General features: G+C 46.3%; 1 protein-coding gene across 2 annotated transcripts in view; it reads left to right on the top strand.

Annotated features, from left to right (window-relative positions):
* Positions 1 to 22,482, top strand: part of LOC137619675 (probable palmitoyltransferase ZDHHC24) — a 79,048-nt gene that overhangs the window by 11,060 nt on the left and 45,506 nt on the right. For both annotated transcript variants that reach the window (XM_068349928.1, XM_068349927.1), the window contains exon 2: positions 7,290 to 7,573. In XM_068349928.1, coding sequence (XP_068206029.1) covers positions 7,312 to 7,573 — 262 coding nt within the window. In that variant the 5' untranslated portion in view covers positions 7,290 to 7,311. The remainder of the gene's footprint in view (positions 1 to 7,289; positions 7,574 to 22,482) is intronic.

Raw genomic sequence — 22,482 nt, forward strand, 5'->3', positions numbered from 1 at the left:
CACCTAGTTTTAGCAGTCTGTCACATTCACTTTCCAATATTTTACGCTTGTTAATTGAATAAAATCTATCTTTACCTGTTCTTTTTAATGACCTCTGGGCTTTAAGTTTATTATTAAACGGAATTCTCACCCCTTCATTGATAATTTTACAAGCAAAAGAGGCATTAGGAAGCTTTCTCCAACTATCAATATTCATCAATAATGACTTACCTATCCTATTCTCTGGGGGGCTCTGGGAGGAGTTATTAATTGGTTTTGAGGCCAAAGGCGAGGTCTCTTTACTTCTATCTTGATTTATAGTATTTGGCCCAATGTCATGATGGTCTGGTGCGGAGCAAAGCTCGTTATTATCTGATGCTGAGCAAAGCTCATTAACCACTGGTGCTGAGCAAAGCTCGTAATTAACTGGTGCTGAGCAAAGCTCATTAACTGGTGCTGAGCAAAGCTCATTATTAATTGGTGCAGAGTAAACATCGTTATCAACTGGTGCATAGAATACTGGTGCTGAAAAAATCTCTCTTTGAACTGGTGCGGAGCATGGCTCAATTTCTAGGGTCTTTCTTTTCTCTGGCTCCTGAACTATTAGCTTGTCCATTTTGTGACCTCCCCCCCCTGTACCCACCTCGCCTATTACCTCTTCTAAGCGGCTGAGACTTGAATCTAAAGTTAGGGTTACCTTTGAGGAAACTGAACCTTCTTCCCTGAAATCTGCCCCCGAAGTTGAATTTCCTACCCCTGAAGTTTGCTGCCCCTCCTCTGAGGAGGGGACCTTTGTGAAAGCAGGCAGCAATGGCTGATTTTTGGTCTTCAGTTAAATTCCAAACTTCTTTAATGTCTGCTTTGATTATAAGATCTCTTATTTCTTCCTTGAGGTATCTAGGAAGTGCTCTGCTTCTGAAATTTCTTATCAAATTTTGTATGAGGTCTATGCTCCTCCTTAGGGGACCAATAATAATTTTGGACAAAAAATCAATGTCATTTACTTTGGAGGGGTATACAATGTGTGCCAGTGCTGCATGCCCTTGAAAGGCAGAAATACTCATTTTAATATTTTCAATGTCATAAAAAAAAATTTCTCTTATAACTGTCATCAAATACCTTACCTTCAGGCCAGAAATTCAACTTTGGAGTATTAATTAATTTAAAAAAGTCTGAGAACTCCTTATTTTGACTACTAACAAAGAATTTATCCCGGTTAGTTAATGCTACTAGTGAATTATTCAATTGAATTTTCCCTTCTCTATGAAAAGATGGTTCAGCTTTGAAATTGGTGGAAATATATGAAGGAATGGGTTTATTGAAGGTAAGAAGGTTGAAATCTTCGTAATCACTTTCATCTCCATTATTATAAAAGGAAAAGAGGTCTAAATTTGCACTTTCAGGTAATTCAGGTGATCGTCTTGAGCGCTTAGTAGGAGGGGGAGCCTCATTCTTCTTAGCAGGTGAACCACTTCTGCCGAGATGAATGTTTAATATCAGTGATTTATTTACCATAGAATAATTGAAATTTTGTTCAACAGGTATAGTAAATATGGACAGCAGCGGACTTAGAAGGCTGAAGTCAGGCAATGGGGTTCACGACTCAAATAGCCCTCTTAGGTTAATTCAGTGCCATATTTAAGTGAATGATAAGTTTAAATCTGTTATTATTAATAAACTAGACCTGCCTCATATGTAACCCTTATCAGATAGCCCCCCAGGGCCTAGGCTAGTGTCGATAGGTTTAAAGCGAGAAATGTAAGCTCGAACTTACCTGTGGTCCAGCCTACTGCCTATTAAGCGCGTGCTTTTAATGTGTCAGGCAAGCAATTTGTTTTGTGTGCTTAATTATAATTTTGTAATATATAAAAATTGGAGTATTTAGTTAGTTTATACCGATTAATCGTGTAGTAATCATGCACATGCTTTGCTTAAGCTACTTACGATATGTTCGGAAGTGCCTGCTCTAAGCATTCAAATCATAACAAGCTTACGTATGGGGGCCGCCATTTGCATTTGTGACGTCATTAGTCTAAATCAGCTACTTTCCATATGACGTTTTCGTTGTAAACAGAATTTAAAACCTTACCTTTTCTGGATGATTTGCATAAGAGTTTGATTCTGTTGTAGTAACATATTTACGATATCAGAATTAGAAGGCATATCACTATCTGCAGTCGATTGTGTGCGTTTTTCGTTACTGATTACGTTCTCCTCTCCGCTGGAGTCTTCGCTAAGCCGATGCACCTCCGCGGAGGTAAGGATTTGCCTAGACATAATTAAGCCGTGGGCTGAGATATTACTCTGGTTGCTGAGTGCAGAATAATGAAAATCAGCAGATGTTGGGAGCAGCGGGAGGGAAAAAGAGGAGAACGTTCTGTGCCGAAGTCAACTTCAGAAATGTGACTTCCATTGCCGAGTCAACCCGCTCGTCCCTGGTAACTCCGCCCAAGGGGGCGTGGTTTGGGGCTCGCGCCGCCGCTTGGGGGGGTTCCAGGGGGGGGTGTATAAGCTACCACTGGTGAGTCCGGAAGGTTGAGACCTCCCTCTCAGAACTGGGGATCATGGTAAATCTCGAGAAGTCCTCTCTGCAGCTGACCCAATGTCTGGTTTATCTAGGCATGTTGTTAGATACCAATCTCCACAAAGCCTTTCCATCAGACAACAGGATAACAAGGCTAAGGAGGGTAGCAGAGCCCTTCCTCAGGCGGGAAGAGCTTCCAGCCCAATCATGGTTACGTCTTTTAGGTCACCTAACTTTCCTGGCCCGTCTGGTCCCGAACGGCCGTCTCAGGATGAGATCCCTGCAATGGCCGCTCAAGTCCCGGTGGAATCAGGGCACCGATTCCCCGAACTCTCTGGTCCCTATAGGACCCACGGAACAGGCAGACCTGCGGTGGTGGCTGATCGACGAAAACCTACGAAAGGGAGTGGATCTTCTCGTCCTACCCCCGGATTTGACACTGTTCTCGGACGCGTCAAAAGAAGGGTGGGGGGCTCACATTCTGAACCAGAGGGTCTCAGGCCTTTGGTCAGAATCAGAAAAGTACCTACACATCAACCTGCTAGAGATGAAGGCCGTGTATCTGGCCCTTCAACAGTTCCAACGGACCCTGGCGGGCCACTCCGTGGTGGTGATGAGCGACAACACCACGGTAGTGGCTTATATCAACAAGCAGGGATGTACCTTTTCACAACAGCTATCCCATCTTGCGGTAGAGATTCTGAGGTGGTCCGAAGTCCACTCGATAACACTATCAGCTCGCTGACAGTCTGAGCAGAGCTTCGCAGATAGTGAGTACCGAGTGGTCTTTGGATCCTCAGATAGCCAACAAAGTCCTGACTTTGTGGGGTTCCGCGACAGTAGACCTGTTCGCGACGGCTTTGAATTTCAAGCAGCCTCTGTACTGCTCCCCAGTCCCGGACCCCAAGGCTCTCTGGCAAGATGCTTTCCAACAACGGTGGGACAACATCGACGTGTACGCCTTCCCACCGTTTTGTCTGATGAGAAGGGTGCTCAACAGGACCAGACTATCGGTCAACCTGTCTATAACCTTAATAGCTCCGCTATGGCATCACGCGGAATGGTTCCCGGACCTTCTGCAATTCCTAACGGAACCTCCGAGAGAACTTCCCCCACGACACGCAACCACATTGCAACATCTTCCACAAAGCCGTAGCCTCGCTTCGGCTTCACGCCTGGGGACTATCCAGCGTCTCCTCACGGAGAGAGGCTTTTCGCAGCAGGTTGCGGAAAGAATGTCTCGACACCTGCGGAAGTCCTCCGCGGGAGTCTACCAGGCGAAGTGGAGAGTCTTCTGTGGTTGGTGTCGTGGGAGGGGTATCTCTCCACTCGATGCCACTATTCTAGCAATAGCGGAGTTCCTCGTGTATTTGCGGGAGGAAATGCGCCTTTCGGTCTCGGTGGTGAAAGGCTATCGCTCAGCCTTAAGCCTGACGTTTAGGCTGAAAGGAGTAGACATTTCTTCCTCGCTAGAACTCTCTTTACTCATACATAGCTACGAGCTTACCTGCCCTCAGTCGGAAGTGAGACCTCCTCCATGGAACGTGGTTCGGGTTCTCAGGGCTATGAAGAGACCCCCCTTCGAACCATTACGCCAGGCCTCTGATCGCCACCTGACTTGGAAGACGGCTTTCCTACTCGCGTTGGCCTCTGCCAAACGAGTTAGTGAACTTCATGGTCTCTCATACGACATCGCCCATTCAAGGGGATGGGGGGAGGTAACGTTCAGGTTCGTCCCTGAGTTTGTTGCCAAGACTCAGAACCCTGGAGTGCCGAACCCACGGTTCGACTCCTTCAGGGTCACGAGTCTCCGTTCCGTAACAAGTGACCCAGACCATCTGCTATCATGCCCAGTGAGGAGTCTGAGGCGTTACTTGAAGAGAACGGCTGCAGTTCGTCCCTGCGTGTAGGTGTTGTTCGTAAGCACGGGAAGGACTAAGAGGAGGGTCACCAAGAACACCATCTCGGCCTGGATTCGAAGGGTTATCCATCACGCCTTGAATCCTGACCCTCCTCCGTCACGTCGCCCTAGAGCACACGACGTCAGGGGCATCGCTACGTCCCTGGCCTTTAGGAGAAACTTCTCTGTGACGCAGGTGCTACAAGCTGGGGTCTGGAAGCGTCAAACGACCTTCACAGCCCACTACCTGCAGGACGTGACCCACAGGAGCCTCGATACTTTTTCTATCAGCCCCGTGGTGGCTGCACAACAGCTGGTCTAACCTCAGGTTCCTTATTGGACAGGTAGCAGAAGGTTGAGGGCATTGGTACCCGGTCTCAGTCTGCATGAATGAAAGAGTATGTCTGGCCCTTACTTCTTTCTTCATCCTCCCCTCTCTTGGGGAAAGCAGCATCCTGGTCTCTGCATAGCTGACCTCAACCTCTGCAGGTAAACCATGCTCCCTTGTGTTCCTAGTATTAAGTTGATACTTTCGCATCCCCCATACCCCGACGAGGTGGTATTGGGAACGTCCTAGCCTAGAATTCCATCTAAAGGACTCCAGGTCAACTTCCTAGGACGAGTCACACTCTATCTATTCCTCCACACACAAGCTTATGTAGGCCGCACGTTCCTTGCAGAGCAAGGAGCTTGTGAGGTGCAGGGACTCTTTTTCTCGAGTGCTGCCCACTCTGATTCTTGAGTCCCCGGGTAAAGCCAAAGCCAGTAGGCTGGGGACTTTCCACCCTTCCTAAGGGATAAGTCACCCTATGTAAATAGCGTGGTTTGTATTTCGGTTACGGAACAAATGACTAATACAAATTATCTCCGAATTTGTCATATTTCTTCTTCGAAGGTTTCTTCGAAAGGGGAAAAACCCAAGATCACTTATGCCGCTTCCCGACTTTCCTCCGAAGTTCCTGCTCGTTCGGTCTCTTCCGGGAGACCGTCGAGTAGTAGCATAGACCGTTTAATTTATGGCCAATCCCGGTCCTTGAGAGATGGTGTTGCTTCCCCTAGTGAAGTGGCCCCACTTCTCCCCCCGGGTGAGGCCCTGTCTCCTTTTGTACAGGTATGGTCGTCCTTGGGGCTTCCAGGTCCGCCCTCCAAGGACTCCTTGCTACGCTTCATCATCCGTGGTGCTAGTGCGCAGCCGTCGTCGACTTCGGAGGTAGATCCTCTGTCGTGTGTTGACGTGATAGTGTCTGAGGCATCTTTAGTGGCCGCTGCGGATGCCCCTGCACCTTCAGATTTTCCAACTGTTGCTGCCGACTCTGTTCCCCCATTCCAGCTCATCCTTCGAAGGGGGAACTTAGTCTTCCTTCGGTCTCTCTTGCGAATGTTTCTCCTCCTCTGGGGAATTCACTCATAGACTCCTCTGCAGAGGAGTGCTGCTTCTAAAGGTCAGCTTGCTGATCCCTCGACCCTTAGAGGGCGTCTTCGATGCAGAGCTTGCCCTCCACTTTGCCTTAGAGGAGGCCCTTCACCATTGGTGAAAAGGTGCCTCTTCTTTTTCTTCTGCCTCATCCTCGCAGCCGTCTCCCGCAGAGAAGCCTCCACTTCAGTCGTCCTCCGGCCCTCAACCTTTGCCTGTTCCTGGACCTTCTGACGACGCTATAGCCAGTCCTCAGACTTTGGTTCTGGACTCTTCTGTGGATTGTTCGTGATCCCCGTCAGTGGATGTTCACCCTTCCAAAGGGCACATCCCGGTTCCAGTTCAACCTTCATGCCAACCGGCTGACCTGCCTTCACTGTTCCTGTCACCTATTCATCATCTACCTGCTCGTGCTGCAACTCCTAAGCGTTTAGCGGAGTGCCAGTGCCCTCCTGTGCACCAGCGCTCAACAGCATCACGTCAGCACCCGACAGCACATCAACGCTTTCCAGAGCGTCATCTTTCGCCAGAGCTTCAGCGCCCTTCGACGCTTCAGCACTTGCCTGCTGATCAGCGCATTCCAATCCCCAGTGATCTCCTGCTCAAGAGCACTCTCCAGCCCATTCTCGCCAGTCTAAGGACCAACATTTGCCAGCTCGTCAGCGCACCTTCGCTCGCCAGCACACCTTCGCTCGCCAACTCGTCCGTGCAGCTGCGCTCTCGTACACGACAGCGCTCTCATGTGCAGTGCCGTTCAAAATAAGGACCCCCTTGGTAAAGCCAAAAGCCAGTTTGGCAGGGACGTCCACCCTCCTAATGGTGAGTCACCCCTAATAAATAGTGTAGGTTTGTATTCCAGTTACAGAACGAATGACAAAAGCATAGATAATTTTTATTTTTCCTAACGATACAAACCTTTAGCTATTTATACAAACTTACCCGCCAGCCCTATCCCCCTTGAAGTCCTGAATTTACCTCCAAGCAAATGAGCTAAATCCCCGGTGTGTGAGTGGGAGCGGTAGCAAGCTACTGCCCTACCCCCGCTAACTAGCGGAATGGGTAGCTAACCCTTGCTAGAATTTTAATGGCTCTTCCTTTCAGCTTTGCTAAAAGTAATAAGCCCTAATAAATAGCTAAAGGTTTGTATCGTTAGGAAAAATACAAATGATCTACGAATTTGTCATTTTCTGCTACTGTATCACCGAAATATTGCTCCTACGTAAAGAGCTCCAAGTTTGTATAGTTAGAAAAAATGTAAATTATTCCAAACTAATCACCATAACCACCCCTCTTAGTTTGAGTAAAGGTCAAAAGTTAAGAGTTCTTGACAAAATAATGGGCGGGGCTACTTCGCTTGCATTCACCACCTGTTGTTTACTACCTCATTAAATAATTCACCGGCCTTTTCAGCTGCAATGAAAGCATTTCTATGAAAGAATACAAGTTACTTTTAAAATTTCTTATGTTTCCAGGTTTTTATGGCATATAGACAGCATGGGGCAGAGAACGACAATCATTCCAAAAAATGCAACAGACCGAGGCCTCTTCTTATTCATGACAATTGGCATACCATTTGCTGTTGTATGGCTTGGCGGGGTGGTTTTGCCATATTACCACACTGAAGTAAATGGAACCGTCATTTTCCACATCACTGCTGCTACTTTCATCTTCTACAATATCTTCCACAATTTGCTACTTGTTATAAGGATAGATGCTAGTGGTAGAACTTCTTTTCTCCCTTCAGTTCTCAAGCCTGGTAAGCGAGCTAGTGTACTGTAATAAACCAGCTTATTGTCCCTACATTGATTTTTAATAGGAGTAGAATTTCAGCTCAGCTGGTATCGAGTGATTTGGGGATATAATGAACCAGAATCAAACACACTTCTACTTATATCCTATTTTATTCAACATCTACACACATACATACAACTGCATACATTCATTTCCAATTACTGTACTTATAGCTTCATCTTCAGTGATACTTTAAACTGACTTCAATACTAATTTTTCAATATTTAACTTAGCCGGTGATTATAATAGCTGCAACTCTGTTGCTCGACAGAAAACTCTAAGGTAAAATTCGCCAGCGATCGCTACACAGGTTGCGGGTGTGCCCAACAGCGCCATCTGTCGTCCAGATACCCAGTACTCAATGTAAACAAAGAACTCAATTTTCTCTCTGTCGTGCTCCCGACAAGACGTGCTTATTCGCTGTTGCTAAACTGGATTTGTTTTCACAACTAATTGGTGAAGTACACTATTCTAGTTTTGAGCTTTCGCTGTGCAGGTGTTTTATCTTCATCTTAAATCTTGAACTCGTTTTGGATAGATTAAATTATGGTGACAAAGAGAGTATGGACTTTCTTTCACTTTTAAATGGCCGACCCTTCCCTTAGACGGAAGTGTGTTTAGGCTTTTATTAATTATATCACGTTATAGATTTTCCTCTATATATTTTATATCTCTCCGCCTTTATTAGGCCTCTTCGATTAACTTTCCATTTATTATAAACATATAAAAATAATTTTAATGTTTTGTTTATATAGACCTTTCCTGAGAGTAGGCGGTCCTAACTTGGAAACCGAAGTTAATCAACGTTGAGCCCTTTATATCGTAATTAGCTTTTAAAGAGCTAAGGATTTAAAACTTTTTAAATGTAATATTTTATGAAAGAATTTCTTTGATAGTCTTCGTACTGTTTTCAAAGATGAACTAACGTTTAGTTTATTTATGCTACGCAGTTGTTGACGTTCAGGACGTTCAACATGCGCTCTATCGTTACGATAGAGAGAGAGTGTATCACGGTTTCACTTTGCAGTAAGAGTAAATCGATTCTGACGTTTTGTTCATTCTTTCTTAGCTTAAATGTTTTAAATTCTATTTTAAAGGAACTTTTTAATTGAAAACCTTTTAGTTTTTTCCTTTAGTCAAATAACATGTTTTTTCAATATTAAACTTACCCGGTGATCATATAGCTGTCAGCTCTGCTGCCCGACAGAAAAACCTACGGACGGAATACGCCAGCGATCGCTATACAGGTGGGGGTGTACATCAACAGCGCCATCTGTCGAGCAGGTACTCAAGTACTCGATGTCAACACAGAACCAATTTTCTCTCTGTCGTGCCACCGGCAAGACCTACTAAATACGCTCTTGTTTTCTGGATTGATTTTCACGTTATTTGGTGAAGTATTCATTTCTGGTTATTAGCTATCGCTGTGCAGAAGTTATCTTCAATACTTCCTTGCATTCTTTTATTGGATTTTGGATTATTTGTTGACGACTTGGATAGATTTTGAATTCCCCCCTTTGACTAATTCAAGATGTCTGACCCTTCTCAAGTCCCCAAGTACAGGAAGTGTAGCGCTAGGGACTGTTCAAGGCGTCTTCCGAAGGCCTCTATCGATCCGCACACCATTTGTTCCAATTGTAGGGGTAAAGCCTGTCAATTGGAAGATCGATGTGAGGAGTGCGTTGGGCTTTCGGAATTCGATTTTCAAGAATTCCTTAAATATGCACGTAGGCTAGAGAAGGATAGGATCAGGAGGAGTTCGTCTCGCTCAATTGATTTTTCCTCTCCCCATGCCCCACAACCTATTCCTTCCCCTGTAGTGGTTGCACCCGACCCCCCTGCTAGCTCTCATCAACCTTCAATGGCAGATATGATGCGTGCCATCCAGGCTCTAGGTGAGAGAGTCGAGTCATTGTCGAATGACCGCAATCAACTCATGGCTGACGTCAGGGAGTTGAAAGGTAAAAGTGCAGTGGGAAGTGAAGTGAGTGTCAGTGCAGTGAAAAGTGTCAGTGTTACGCATGAGGGTGCGTCTGTTCGTGCCTGTCGTCGTCCCAGTCCGGGACCTCTTGCAAGCTCCCAAGCCCAGGGGAGAAGCAATGTCGTACGACCAAAGGGTTCGACAGGCTTTAATCAGCGGACAGACGTTCCCTCCGTGGTTTCGGACGTATCTTTCCTAGATCGTCCCACCCACAAGAAGACGAGTGAGCCCGTTCATTCCTCGTCTGCGGAAGAGGTTTCTCGACAGAAACGATGGACCAAGGTCTCACGGCCTCTTAAACGTAAGGTCCCTTCCGAGCAAGTCCAACGGCCCAGGTGTAGCCACTGGGTCAGTTCGGACTCGCTGCAGTCCTCCGACGACTGCACACCTCCTAAGAGAGGCAAAGTGGTACCGCAACAGGCAGTAACTCCGTCTGTTGCCGCACCCGCGGTTATCGACCCTAAGTCACAACAGACAGTAACTCCGTCTGTTGCCGCACCCGCTTTTGAAGACCCTAAGTGGTCTTTGCTGCAGTCTATGCAGACTCAGTTAGCTGCTGTTATGCAGGAGTTTCGTGCGGAGATGGTTGACGCTGCACCCGTTAGCCTACAACCTGCCACGGTTGTGCGCCCAGCAGACGCTGAGGCTGCCTGCTCCCACACTCCAGCTGTGAGAGCTCCTCCACCCATGCGCAGTCGACCCTGCCAGACGCATGCTGACGTTCACAGACGCACGGAACCCTCCGTTGCCGTTCGTGAGCTACCACAACAACAGGAGGGTGGAGTTAAGCTGCCGTGTTTTGACGCGGTGCGTCAGCCTCCGCAACCCACGGTGGTCTCCGCTATCCTTCCACAGTCGGGAGTAGACGCTTTGCGCACCCACTCAGCTATGGTTGTTGCCAGTTCTCAGACTGACCAACAGTGGCATGACGTTGGGTCCAGTGCAGCCACGCATGCACCCGTGCTGCCGGACTCGGCCGTCCAGCTTTTACCTACTCCGTTGCCTCTTCCTCCTCAACATTCAGACGATGGAATCTCTGATGATGACGAAGCTGCACATCTTGACGACCAACACTCGGACATCGAAGAAACCAAGACCACGCCTCCCTCCTTAGACTTTAGGAAAGTGCTTGCGCTGTTCAAGGATTTATATCCGGATCAGTTTGTGTCTGCAGCACCACGCTCGCCTCCCTCTGAGTTCGCTTTAGGCATGCAGTCAGCAGCACCTGCCATTACGAAGCTCGTACTCGCTCGCTCGTCCAAGAGAGCTTTAAGGGTACTGGGAGAGTGGTTGCAGTCCAAAAAGCCACTTGGGAAGACATCCTTCATGTTTCCCCCGGCCAAGCTTGCTTCCAGATCTAGCGTCTGGTATGCCACGGGAGAAGTTCTCGGCTTGGGAGTTCCTGCCTCTGCCCAGGGCGACTTCTCAAGTCTGGTAGACTCTCCCCGCAGGCTGGCTATGAGACGCTCCAAGATTTGCTGGACTCCTTCGGATATGGACCATCTTATGAAGGGAGTTTTCCGTGCATTCGAAGTCTTTAACTTCGTGGACTGGTGTTTGGGAGCGTTGAGCAGGAAGACCTCCCCTTCTGATAAGGAAACTTCCATGCTCATTATGTCCTGCATGGACAAAGCCATTCGGGATGGTTCTAGTGAGCTTGCGGCTTCTTTCGTGTCCGGGGTCCTCAAGAAGCGGGATCACCTTTGCTCCTTCTTGTCAGCTGGAGTCACCCCATGTCAAAAGTCGGAGCTTATGTTTGCTCCCCTCTCGAAGTGTCTCTTCCCTGAAGAGTTGATCAAGGAGATTGCCGCCTCCTTGATCCAGAAAGACACTCATGACCTGGTGGCGTCATCCGCACGTAAAGCCACCCCTTTGCCCTCCGTGCCTAGGCCCAGGATGGACACTCCAGCGTCAAGGTTCATTCCGCCCTTTCGTGGCAGAGCCTCCAGCAGAGGAGGTGCTCGTGCCGGAAGTCAACGTGGGAGCAAGAAGAAGGGTTCCAAGTCCTCTAGAGGCAGAGTCTGACTGCCACCTTCTTCAGACAGCAGTGGGAGCCAGGCTCAAGAACTACTGGCAGGCCTGGGAGAACAGGGGCGCAGACGCACAGTCTGTGAAGTTACTCAGGGAGGGGTACAGGATTCCATTCTTGCGCAACCCCCCTCTAGCAACAACTCCCTTCGACCTCTCTCCCAGGTACAGAGAGGAGGACAAGAGACAAGCTTTACAGCAAGAGGTGTCTCTCTTACTACAAAAGGGAGCGGTAGTCATACTCCGGGACCATCAATCCCCGGGCTTCTACAATCGCCTCTTCTTAGTGCCGAAGAAGACAGGAGGGTGGAGACCGGTGCTAGACGTCAGTGCTCTGAATGTCTTTGTCACAAAGCAGACGTTCACCATGGAGACGACTAAGTCGGTTCTACCATCGGTCAGGAAGGAAGACTGGATGGTCTCGTTAGACCTAAAGGACGCTTACTTTCACGTCCCCATCCACCCAGATTCCCAACCTTTTCTAAGGTTCGTTTTCGGGAAGGTTGTATACCAGTTCCAAGCCCTGTGCTTTGGCCTAAGCACGGCACCTCTAGTTTTTACCAAACTGATGAGGAATATTGCCAAATTCCTGCATTTAGCAAACATCAGAGCCTCCCTCTATTTGGACGACTGGCTTTTAAGAGCTTTGTCAAGTCGTCGCTGTCTGGAGAATCTACAGTGGACTCTAGATCTGACCAAGGAATTGGGTCTCCTGGTCAATTTGGAAAAGTCCCAACTCGTCCCATCCCAAACTATAGTATACCTAGGAATGGAGATTCAGAGTCAAGCTTTTCGGGCTTTTCCGTCGGCCCCCAGAATCAGTCAAGCCCAAGAATTCATCCAGTCCATGCTGAAGAAGGACCGATGTTCAGTCAGACAGTGGATGAGTCTGATAGGGACGCTTTCATCACTGGACCAGTTCATCGCGTTAGGGAGACTCCACCTCCGACCCCTTCAGTTTCACCTAGCTGCTCACTGGAGAAAGGACAAGACGCTAGAAGCGGTCTCGGTTCCTGTTTCCGAGAAAATGAAGTCTTCACTGACTTGGTGGAAGAACAACATTCTCCTCAAGGAGGGTCTGCCACTGGCTGTTCAGACCCCCGACCTCCTTCTCTTCTCGGACGCATCAGACACGGGGTGGGGTGCGACATTGGACGGTCGGGAATGCTCGGGCACGTGGAATGCGGATCAAAGAACGCTGCACATCAACTGCAAGGAGCTACTGGCAGTTCTTCTGGCCTTGAGAAGCTTCAAGTCCCTCCTTCTAGGCAAGGTGGTGGAGGTGAACTCCGACAACACCACAGCCTTGGCGTACATCTCCAAGCAAGGAGGGACTCATTCGATGACGTTGTACGAGATCGCAAGGGACCTCCTCACCTGGTCAAGAGATCGAAACATATCCCTAGTAACGAGGTTCATTCAAGGCGACATGAATGTCATGGCAGACCGCCTCAGCCGGAAGGGTCAAATCATCCCAACAGAGTGGACCCTAGTCTTGGGTAGTGCCATAGCCTCTGTACCATGGTCTTCCACTGTCTTGGGTTAGAGTTCTCTTGCTTGAGGGTACACTCGGGCACACTATTCTATCATATATTTTTTTTTCTTCCTCTTGTTTTTTTGAAATGGTGTGTTGGGCAGGCTTAATAGAAGGGCCATGGATGCCTGGTGGTTTATCAAGAGGTTGTCTTTTCCTTTTTCTGATTTTTTCTTCTCAAAACCATCCTTACTGTCCTCCCTTCAGTTGAAGTGGCTATCCTGGAGGGTATTTAGCCTTGCATGGTGTATCGGCTCCTCCATGTTGACCAGTTTTTCCGACTTTTTACTATAGTCTATGGATATCATCAATCACTTTTATTATTATTCTGTACATATTGTTTTTGTTTTAATTCTTGTTAATCTAGTTTTTAAGTATGATGTCTCTTTTTTATTTCTATTAATTCTTATGCTGTCTGGAGACATTGAGCAAAATCCGGGACCAGTACGTCCTAGATTTCGTCAATGTCGTCTTCTGTATTGCAATATTCGTGGTCTTCATGCAAATATCCGAGACCTTACAGTTGCGTCCAGACAGTATGATATTCTTTTGTGCTCAGAAACTTTGGTTTCTAATATGAGGCACTCATCTGAGCTCCTTATAACTGGTTTTAAGAAGCCAATAATGCTGAAACGTGATTCCATTCCTAGGGCCAGGGGAATGGTGGTGTATATTAGGACCGAGTACCCTGCTTCTCATAAGTCCTGCTATCAATGTGGATGTCATGAGATTCAGGTAATAAAAGTTTGTGGCAGGCATAACAACTTTTATTTGTGTTCAATCTACCGGAATCCAGACATGGATGATTCTATCTTTGATTGTCTTCTTACCATTATGGCTAAGATACAAGAAGATGATAGAAAGGCTTCATTTGTCTTTGTTGGTGATTTTAATGCTCACCATAGGGAGTGGTTGAGTTCTATCTCTCCTACCGATCGCCATGGCTTAAGAGCTTTAGACTTTGCCTCAGAATCAGGCTGTGAGCAAATCATAAATGAAGCTACTCACAGGTCTGGTAATTGCTTGGACCTCGTATACACTGACTCCCCTGGCGTTATAACTAGTAAGGTTGGTTCTCCAGTCGGGACTTCTGATCATGCCTTGATTTCATTATTAGTGAAGACTGAGCAGCCTGTCCCTGATATATCATATTCTTGTAAAATTTATATGAAATCCCAAGCAGACTGGAATGGGATTTTGCATGATCTTTTGTGCTTGAATTGGTCACAATTATATAATAGTGTAGATCCTGTTGTCCCTTTGAATGAGAATCTAGTCAACATAATTGATAGGCGTATCCCTTCTCGTGTGCTAAGGTACCGAATGAAGGACAAACCGTGGTTCAATGATGATTGTAGACGTGCTTATTTGGAGAAGCAGGAGGCCTATCACCTTTGGAAGGGTAACAGATCAGATTTGACCTGGAACAACTATACTCAGCTTCGAGCTTTTGCTCAGAGAGTTTATGCCTCAACTGAAAAGGAGTACAATTTAATCATAAAAGAAACCCTCTCTGGTACAACTCAGGAACATAAATGGTGGTCTACCCTTAAATCTGCACTCTTTGGTGTAGATGCAACAGTTCCTCCTTTACTTAAACCAGATGGCTCAGTCACTCACTGTCCAAAGGAAAAGGCAACCCTTTTGGCTGATGTTTTTGACAGTAAACAGAGTAATGAAAAACTTGAACTTCCTCATTCCTGTTTTCCTGAGGCTAAACTAACTAGTTTAGCTTTTCGATCTCGTGAGATTAAAGCTCTGTTGATGGACCTTGATGCTTATGGAGGTGTAGACCCTAATGGTATTTTTCCTTTGTTTTTTATAAAGACAGCAGATTTCTTAGCTCCAAAGTTATCTGTTATTTTACGCAAGTTAGCAAGAAGAGGAGCTTTTAGCACTTGTTGGAGAATTGGTAATGTTACTCCTCTATGTAAATGTGTTTGTGGTAGCTCAAGTCCCACTGATTACCGCCCAATTTCCATAACTCCCATATTATCTAAAGTTTTTGAACGTCTTCTGGCAAAACGTCTTAATAGGTTTGCTGAAGGTAATCATCTATTCCCTAGTTTGCAATTTGGTTTTCGGAAAGGCCTTGGAGCATGTGATGCCCTTCTTACAATCTCCAATGCAGTACAGAAATCCCTTGATTGTGGTCGGGAAGTTCGTATGATTGGCCTTGATTTTAGTGCTGCCTTTGACCGTGTTAATCATGAGGCCCTTGTTTTCAAACTGAAACAGTTGGGAGTGGGTGGGTCGTTTCTTAGCATTATTATTGATTTTCTAAGTAGTAGATCTCAAAGAGTTGTTGTTGATGGGCACCATAGTGAGTATAGGAATGTGATATCCGGTGTTCCACAGGGTAGTGTTCTTGGCCCATTACTTTTCATACTATATACACATGACATGTGGTTTGGCCTAGAAAATAAGCTTGTTGCATATGCAGATGATGCTACTCTCTTTGCATCAATTCCATCACCTGAATGTAGATCTGGGGTTGGTGAATCCCTTAATAGAGATTTAGCTAAAATTAGTGCATGGTGCAAATTATGGGGTATGAAGTTGAATCCTAACAAAACTCAAAGTATGATTGTAAGTAGGTCAAGGACGGTGGCTCCTCAACATCCGGATCTCAGTATTGATAATGTTTCTTTAAATTTGTATGACTCTTTCAAAATTTTAGGCGTGATTCTTGACAGCAAATTTACTTTTGAGAAACATATAAGGTCTGTGTCTTCTTCAATTGCACAAAAAATTGGCTTATTGAGAAAGTCTTTTAAGATATTCGGTGATCAATCTATTCTGAAGAAGTGTTTTAATTCTTTTATTCTACCCTGTTTTGAGTATTGTTCTCCTGTCTGGTCTTCAGCTGCTGATTCTCATCTTAATTTGTTGGACAGAAACTTACGGTCTATTAAATTTCTTATTCCTGATCTAGATATTAATCTCTGGCACCGTCGATCAATTAGTTCATTATGCATGTTGCATAAGATTTTTCATAACTTTGACCATCCTTTACATTCAGATCTCCCTGGACAATTCTATCCTGTTCGTAATACTAGGCAGGCAGTTAATTCTAATAGCCAGGCCTTCTCCATCATAAGACTCAATACTACGCAGTACTCTAGAAGTTTTATTCCAGCTGTTACCAAGTTGTGGAATGATCTTCCTAATCGGGTTGTTGAATCAGTAGAACTTCAAAAGTTCAAAGTTGGAGCAAATGCTTTTTTGTTGACCAGACGGACATGAGTCTTTTTATAGTTTATATATGACATTTTTGTTGTTGACGTTGTTAATAGTTTATATATGATATATCTCTTTTGACATTACTTTTTTTAGAATGATTTATTGTTAATTTGTTCTCTTCAGTTATTTATTTCCTTATTTCCTTTCCTCACTGGGCTATTTTTCCCTATTGGAGCCCCTGGGCTTATAGCGTCTTGCTTTTCCAATTAGGGTTGTAGCTTGGATAGTAATAATAATAATAATAACAGACTATGGGCCTTATGGGGTCAGCCTACCATAGATCTGTTCGCAACCTCGATGACCAAGAGGCTCCCAATTTATTGCTCACCGATTCCGGACCCAGCAGCAGTTCACATAGATGCCTTTCTTCTGTATTGGTCCCATCTAGACCTTTATGCGTTCCCCCCGTTCAAGATTGTCAACAGAGTACTGCAGAAGTTCGCCTCTCACGAAGGGACAAGGTTGACGTTGGTTGCTCCCCTCTGGCCCGCGAGAGAATGGTTCACCGAGGTACTGCAATGGCTAGTAGACGTTCCCAGAACACTTCCTCTAAGAGTGGACCTTCTGCGTCAGCCGCATGTAAAGAAGGTACACCCAAGCCTCCACGCTCTTCGTCTGACTGCCTTCAGACTATCGAAAGACTCTCGAGAGCTAGAGGCTTTTCGAAGGAGGCAGCCAGAGCGATTGCTAGAGCAAGGAGGACATCCACTCTCAAAGTCTACCAGTCGAAGTGGGAAGTCTTCCGAAGCTGGTGCAAGTCAAAATCAGTATCCTCAACCAGTACCTCTGTAACTCAGATAGCTGACTTCCTTTTATACCTAAGGAAGGAAAGATCCCTTTCAGCTCCCACGATCAAAGGTTACAGAAGCATGTTGGCAACAGTCTTCCGTCACAGAGGCTTAGATCTTTCCAACAACAAAGATCTACAGGACCTCCTTAAGTCTTTTGAGACCTCGAAGGAGCGTCGGTTGACCACACCAGGTTGGAACTTAGACGTGGTACTAAGGTTCCTTATGTCAGCAAGGTTCGAACCACTTCAATCAGCCTCTTTTAAAGATCTCACTTTGAAGACTCTTTTCCTCGTCTGCTTAGCAACAGCTAAAAGAGTCAGTGAGATACACGCCTTCAGCAGGAACATTGGATTTACATCTGAAACGGCTACATGTTCCTTACAGCTTGGTTTTTTAGCCAAAAACGAACTTCCTTCTCGTCCTTGGCCCAAATCGTTCGAGATTCCAAGCCTTTCTAATTTGGTTGGAAATGAACAAGAAAGAGTACTATGCCCTGTAAGAGCTCTTAAGTACTATTTGAAACGTACTAAACCATTACGTGGCCAGTCAGAAGCTTTATGGTGCGCCATTAAGAAACCTTCTTTACCTATGTCGAAGAATGCAGTTTCTTATTATATCAGACTTTTGATTCGAGAAGCTCATTCCCATCTGAATGAGGAGGACCATGCTTTGCTGAAGGTAAGGACACATGAAGTTAGAGCTGTCGCGACTTCAGTGGCCTTCAAACAAAACAGATCTCTGCAGAGTGTAATGGATGCAACCTATTGGAGAAGCAAGTCAGTGTTCGCATCATTTTACCTTAAAGATGTCCAGTTACCTTAAAGATGTCCAGTCTCTTTACGAGAACTGCTACACCCTGGGACCATTCGTAGCAGCGAGTGCAGTAGTGGGTGAGGGCTCAACCACTACATTCCCATAATCCCATAACCTTTTTAATCTTTCTCTTGAAATGTTTTTTATTGTTGTTTTTTGGGTTGTCCGGAAGGCTAAGAAGCCTTTCGCATCCTGGTTGATTTGGCGGGTGGTCAAATTCTTTCTTGAGAAGCGCCTAGATTAGAGGTTTTGATGAGGTCCTTTAGTATGGGTTGCAACCCTTCATACTTCAGCTCCTAGGAGTCGCTCAGCATCCTGTGAGGATCGCGAGGCTCAGTAAGGAAGACGTACTTAAAAAGGCAGAGTAATTGTTCAAGTCGACTTCCTTACCAGGTACTTATTAATTTTATGTTTGTTATTTTGAATAACTGCTAAAATGAAATACGAAATACTTAGCTCTTAATGTTAACATATATGCTGGTCTCTACCCACCCCCCTGGGTGTGAATCAGCTATATGATCACCGGGTAAGTTTAATATTGAAAAATGTTATTTTCATTAGTAAAATAAATTTTTGAATATACTTACCCGGTGATCATAAATTAAAGGACCCACCCTTCCTCCCCAATAGAGACCCAGTGGACCGAGGAGAAAATTGGTTCTGTGTTGACATCGAGTACTTGAGTACCTGCTCGACAGATGGCGCTGTTGATGTACACCCCCACCTGTATAGCGATCGCTGGCGTATTCCGTCCGTAGGTTTTTCTGTCGGGCAGCAGAGCTGACAGCTATATGATCACCGGGTAAGTATATTCAAAAATTTATTTTACTAATGAAAATAACATTTTTTGACGAAATATAATTGGGCTCTTCTCTTAGGTGCGAAATCAAGAGAGAAAGAGAGAGAGAGATAGAGACGGAGGGAGAGAGAGGAGAGAAAACGTTCCGTTCAAGCGGGTAACGTTGTTCTCGAGTTACTCTCGTCCCTAGTCGCTGTACGGGGAGGTAGGATAAAACGTTTTAGTTTTTTATTCTCGTCCCCAGGCTATGTGCGGTGAGAGATTGAAAACGTAGTTATATGAACTAGTGTTTAGTCTCTTTCCCAGCCACTGATTTTTTTTTTTTATCTTAAAATATGTTTTCTGTTTTTTGCTGGTATTAATGAGCTTGCATTATACGACTGATTTCGCAATTACTACCTTTTAATGAAGGGTAGAATTGCGTGTTTCAGGTTGAAATCTGTAAAAGTTTCGATTTCAGTGAAATAAGTGCAAAACAGAAAATCGAAGTGATAAAGTGATATGCGCAAAGTGTTACAGTGTTGCGTCCGAGGGTTCGTCTGTTCGTGCCTGTCGTTCACCTAGTCCGGGACCTTTTACATGCTCCCAAGCCCAGGGGAGAAGTAATGTCAAACGACTTATGGGTTCGAGAGGCCTTGACCAACGAACAGACGTTTTCCCTCTATGGTATCGGGTGTATCTTACCAAGATCTCCCCTACCATAAGACGAGAGAGACGTTGTTTCTCCTCGTCATCCGAAGGCTTTTCGCATAAGAAACCTGTCACAAGGTTTCGAAGCCCTTAAGCGAAAGTCAGTCCTTTCAGGACAGGTCCAGCGTCCTGGTTACAACCATTAGGACAGCTCTGACCCTATGCAGTCATCGGATAACTGCTCGCCGCCTAACAAAAGCGTAACACAAACTCCGAGAGTCTTTTTTTGTAGGCAAAGTGTTGCGGTCACAGACGTTACCCTCGTCTCTTACCACAACCATTTCCGTTGATCCTTAATGGGTTGTATGGCAAGACATGCAGTATATGCTTGCCTCCCTTATGGAAGACTATTCTGCCGATTAGTCCGTTGAGTCTAGCCGTTTATCTCATCGATATCCTGGCTTTCAGCCAACCTAACGTTCCTTTGTACTTACTGTTGACGTTGGCGTAGCTTAGTCACGTCAGTCAGGTTGTTTAGAACCACACTCGATGCGGTCTCGTGTGGTTTTTCAGCCGCATTTGGACGTTAGGACACTTGCTGATGCTCCTGTTGACGTTCAAGACGTTCACTAACAATCGGAGTTGACTTGTTTTGACGCTGTGCGTCAACCTCCGCATTCTAGAGTTGTTTTGACTGCTCAGTCTAGGCAGTCAAAGCAGTCTCGAGTGGACGCTGTGCGTCCTCACGCACCTGTTGTGGTTGACAGTTCAGTTGTTGACAGTTCACAGACTGTCAAGCAGTTACATGACGTTGCGTTCTGGTCCGCTACTAATGCACCAGTGAGTGAGTGTGGACTCTGCTTGTAAAGCATTGCCACCACGGTAGGTCTCTCCCTTGCTTGAGACTCAGCTTTTATCAGACAAGGTTCCTGTAGATGAGGAAGTTGCTGTTCTCCCTACTACTGATATTCCCTTGAGGACTCTGTCAGATGGAGTGGAGCCTAAAGCTGCTTAGCCTCCTATGGACTTTAATTAAATCATGATGATTTTTTTAAGGATCTTTGTCCGGATCTTTTTGTAACTGCTGCTCCTCGTTCGCCTAAACGTCAGAGCTTACACTAGGCCTAGCTACTTCGAAGCCGTTGTTTTTAAGCTAGTGCTCTCTCGCTCTCCTAGAGAGCTTTACGTTGGCTAGGCGACTGGTTTTTCACCAGGAGGAGTTTGGGGGATACAGCCTTTGCTTTCCCTTCTTTTAAACTGGTTTAGCCAGGAGACGCTCCAAGTTGTTTACAGGTCAACTTCACAGCTGTTTTCGAGCCTTTGAAGTTTTGCTGTACAATTATGTCACGCATACAAGGCTTTCAGGGATGGTAAACGGTACCGCCTCAGTCGCTAACCCCGTCTGTTGCCACACCTGCTCCCGTAGACCCTAAATGAGCTTTGCTGCAAGACATGCAGTCCAAGCTGGCGTCCTTGATAGAGGACTTTAATGCGGAGAAGGTTGCTACCGAACCTTCTGGCCAACAACCTTCCAACCGGTCGGTTGTGCGCCCTGTTGACGCTGAGGTAACCTACTCGCGTCTGCCAGTTGAGGTGGTTCCTCCACCGATGCGACCCAGTGTGGGTTGCCAGCCGCACGTTGACGTTAAGCGACGCTCGGAGGTGGTTGTTGACGTTCAGGACGTTCAACAACCAGCAGAGGTGACTTGTTTTGACGCAGTGTGTCAACCTCAGCAACCCGGTAGGGTGTTGACTGCACAACCCAGACGGTCTAGACAGTCTCGGGTTGACGCTGTGCTTCCTCGCGCACCCATGGTTGTTGACAGTTCACAGACTGTGCAGCAGTTCCATGATATTGCGTCCGGCTCCGTCACGCATCCACCAGTGCGACCGGACTCAGCGAGCCAGACGTTGCCCACTCCGTTGCCGTTTCCTTATCAGTTTTCGGATGAGGAACCCTCTGATGAGGACGTTGCTGAACAACAAGACGATCAGCCCCCAGAATAGATCAAGCCCTGCTATCCATCCAGAAGATGCTGAAGAAGGAACGCTGCTCAGTCAGGCTGTGGATGAGTCTGGTAGGGACGCTGTCATCCGTGGAACAATTTGTGTCACTAGGAAGACTACTCCTCCGTCCTCTTCAATACCATCTAGCTTTTCACTGGAAAAAGGACAAGACGCTAGAAGCGGTCTCGATCCCGGTTTCCGAAAAGATAAAGTCTTGTCTGACTTGGTGGAAGGACAATATCAACCTAAGAGAGGGTCTTCCCCTGGCTGTTCAGACTCCCAACCACGTTCTCTTCTCGGACGCATCGGACGTGGGCTGGGGCGCGACACTAGACGGTCGGGAATGCTCAGGACTGTGGAACTCGAGTCAGAGGAGCATGCATATCAACTGCAAGGAGCTGTTGGCAGTACATCTGGCCTTGAAAAGCTTCAAGTCTCTCCTTCGAGGCAAAGTGGTGGAAGTTAACTCGGACATCACCACGGCCTTGGCGTACATCTCCAAACAAGGAGGTACCCACTCACTGACGTTGTACGAGATCACAATGGACCTGCTCATCTGGTCAAAAGGTCAAGACATCTCCCTAGTAACGAGGTTCATCCAAGGCGACTTGAACGTCATAGCAGATTGTCTCAGTCGGAAAGGGCAAGTAATTCCAACCGAATGGACCCTCCACAAGGATGTGTGCAAGAGACTTTGGGCCACTTGGGGTAAACCATCCATAGATCTCTTTGCAACCTCGCTGACCAAGAGGCTTCCAATCTATTGCTCTCCAGTCCCGGACCCAGCAGCAATACATATAGATGCTTCCCTCTGGCCCGCGAGAGAATGGTTCACCGAGATACTTCGATGGTTAGTAGACGTTCCCAGTAGTCTTCCTCTAAAGGTAGACCTTCTACGTCAGCCACACGTAAAGAAGGTACCCCAAAGCCTCCACGCTCTTCGTCTGACTGCCTTCAGACTATCGAAAGACTCTCGAGAGCTAGAGGCTTTTCGAAGGAAGCAGCCAGTGCGATTGCTAGAGCAAGGAGATCTTCTTCCATTAGAGTC

This window comes from Palaemon carinicauda, chromosome 26 (assembly GCF_036898095.1).
Source record: "Palaemon carinicauda isolate YSFRI2023 chromosome 26, ASM3689809v2, whole genome shotgun sequence".
Lineage (NCBI taxonomy): Eukaryota > Metazoa > Arthropoda > Malacostraca > Decapoda > Palaemonidae > Palaemon > Palaemon carinicauda.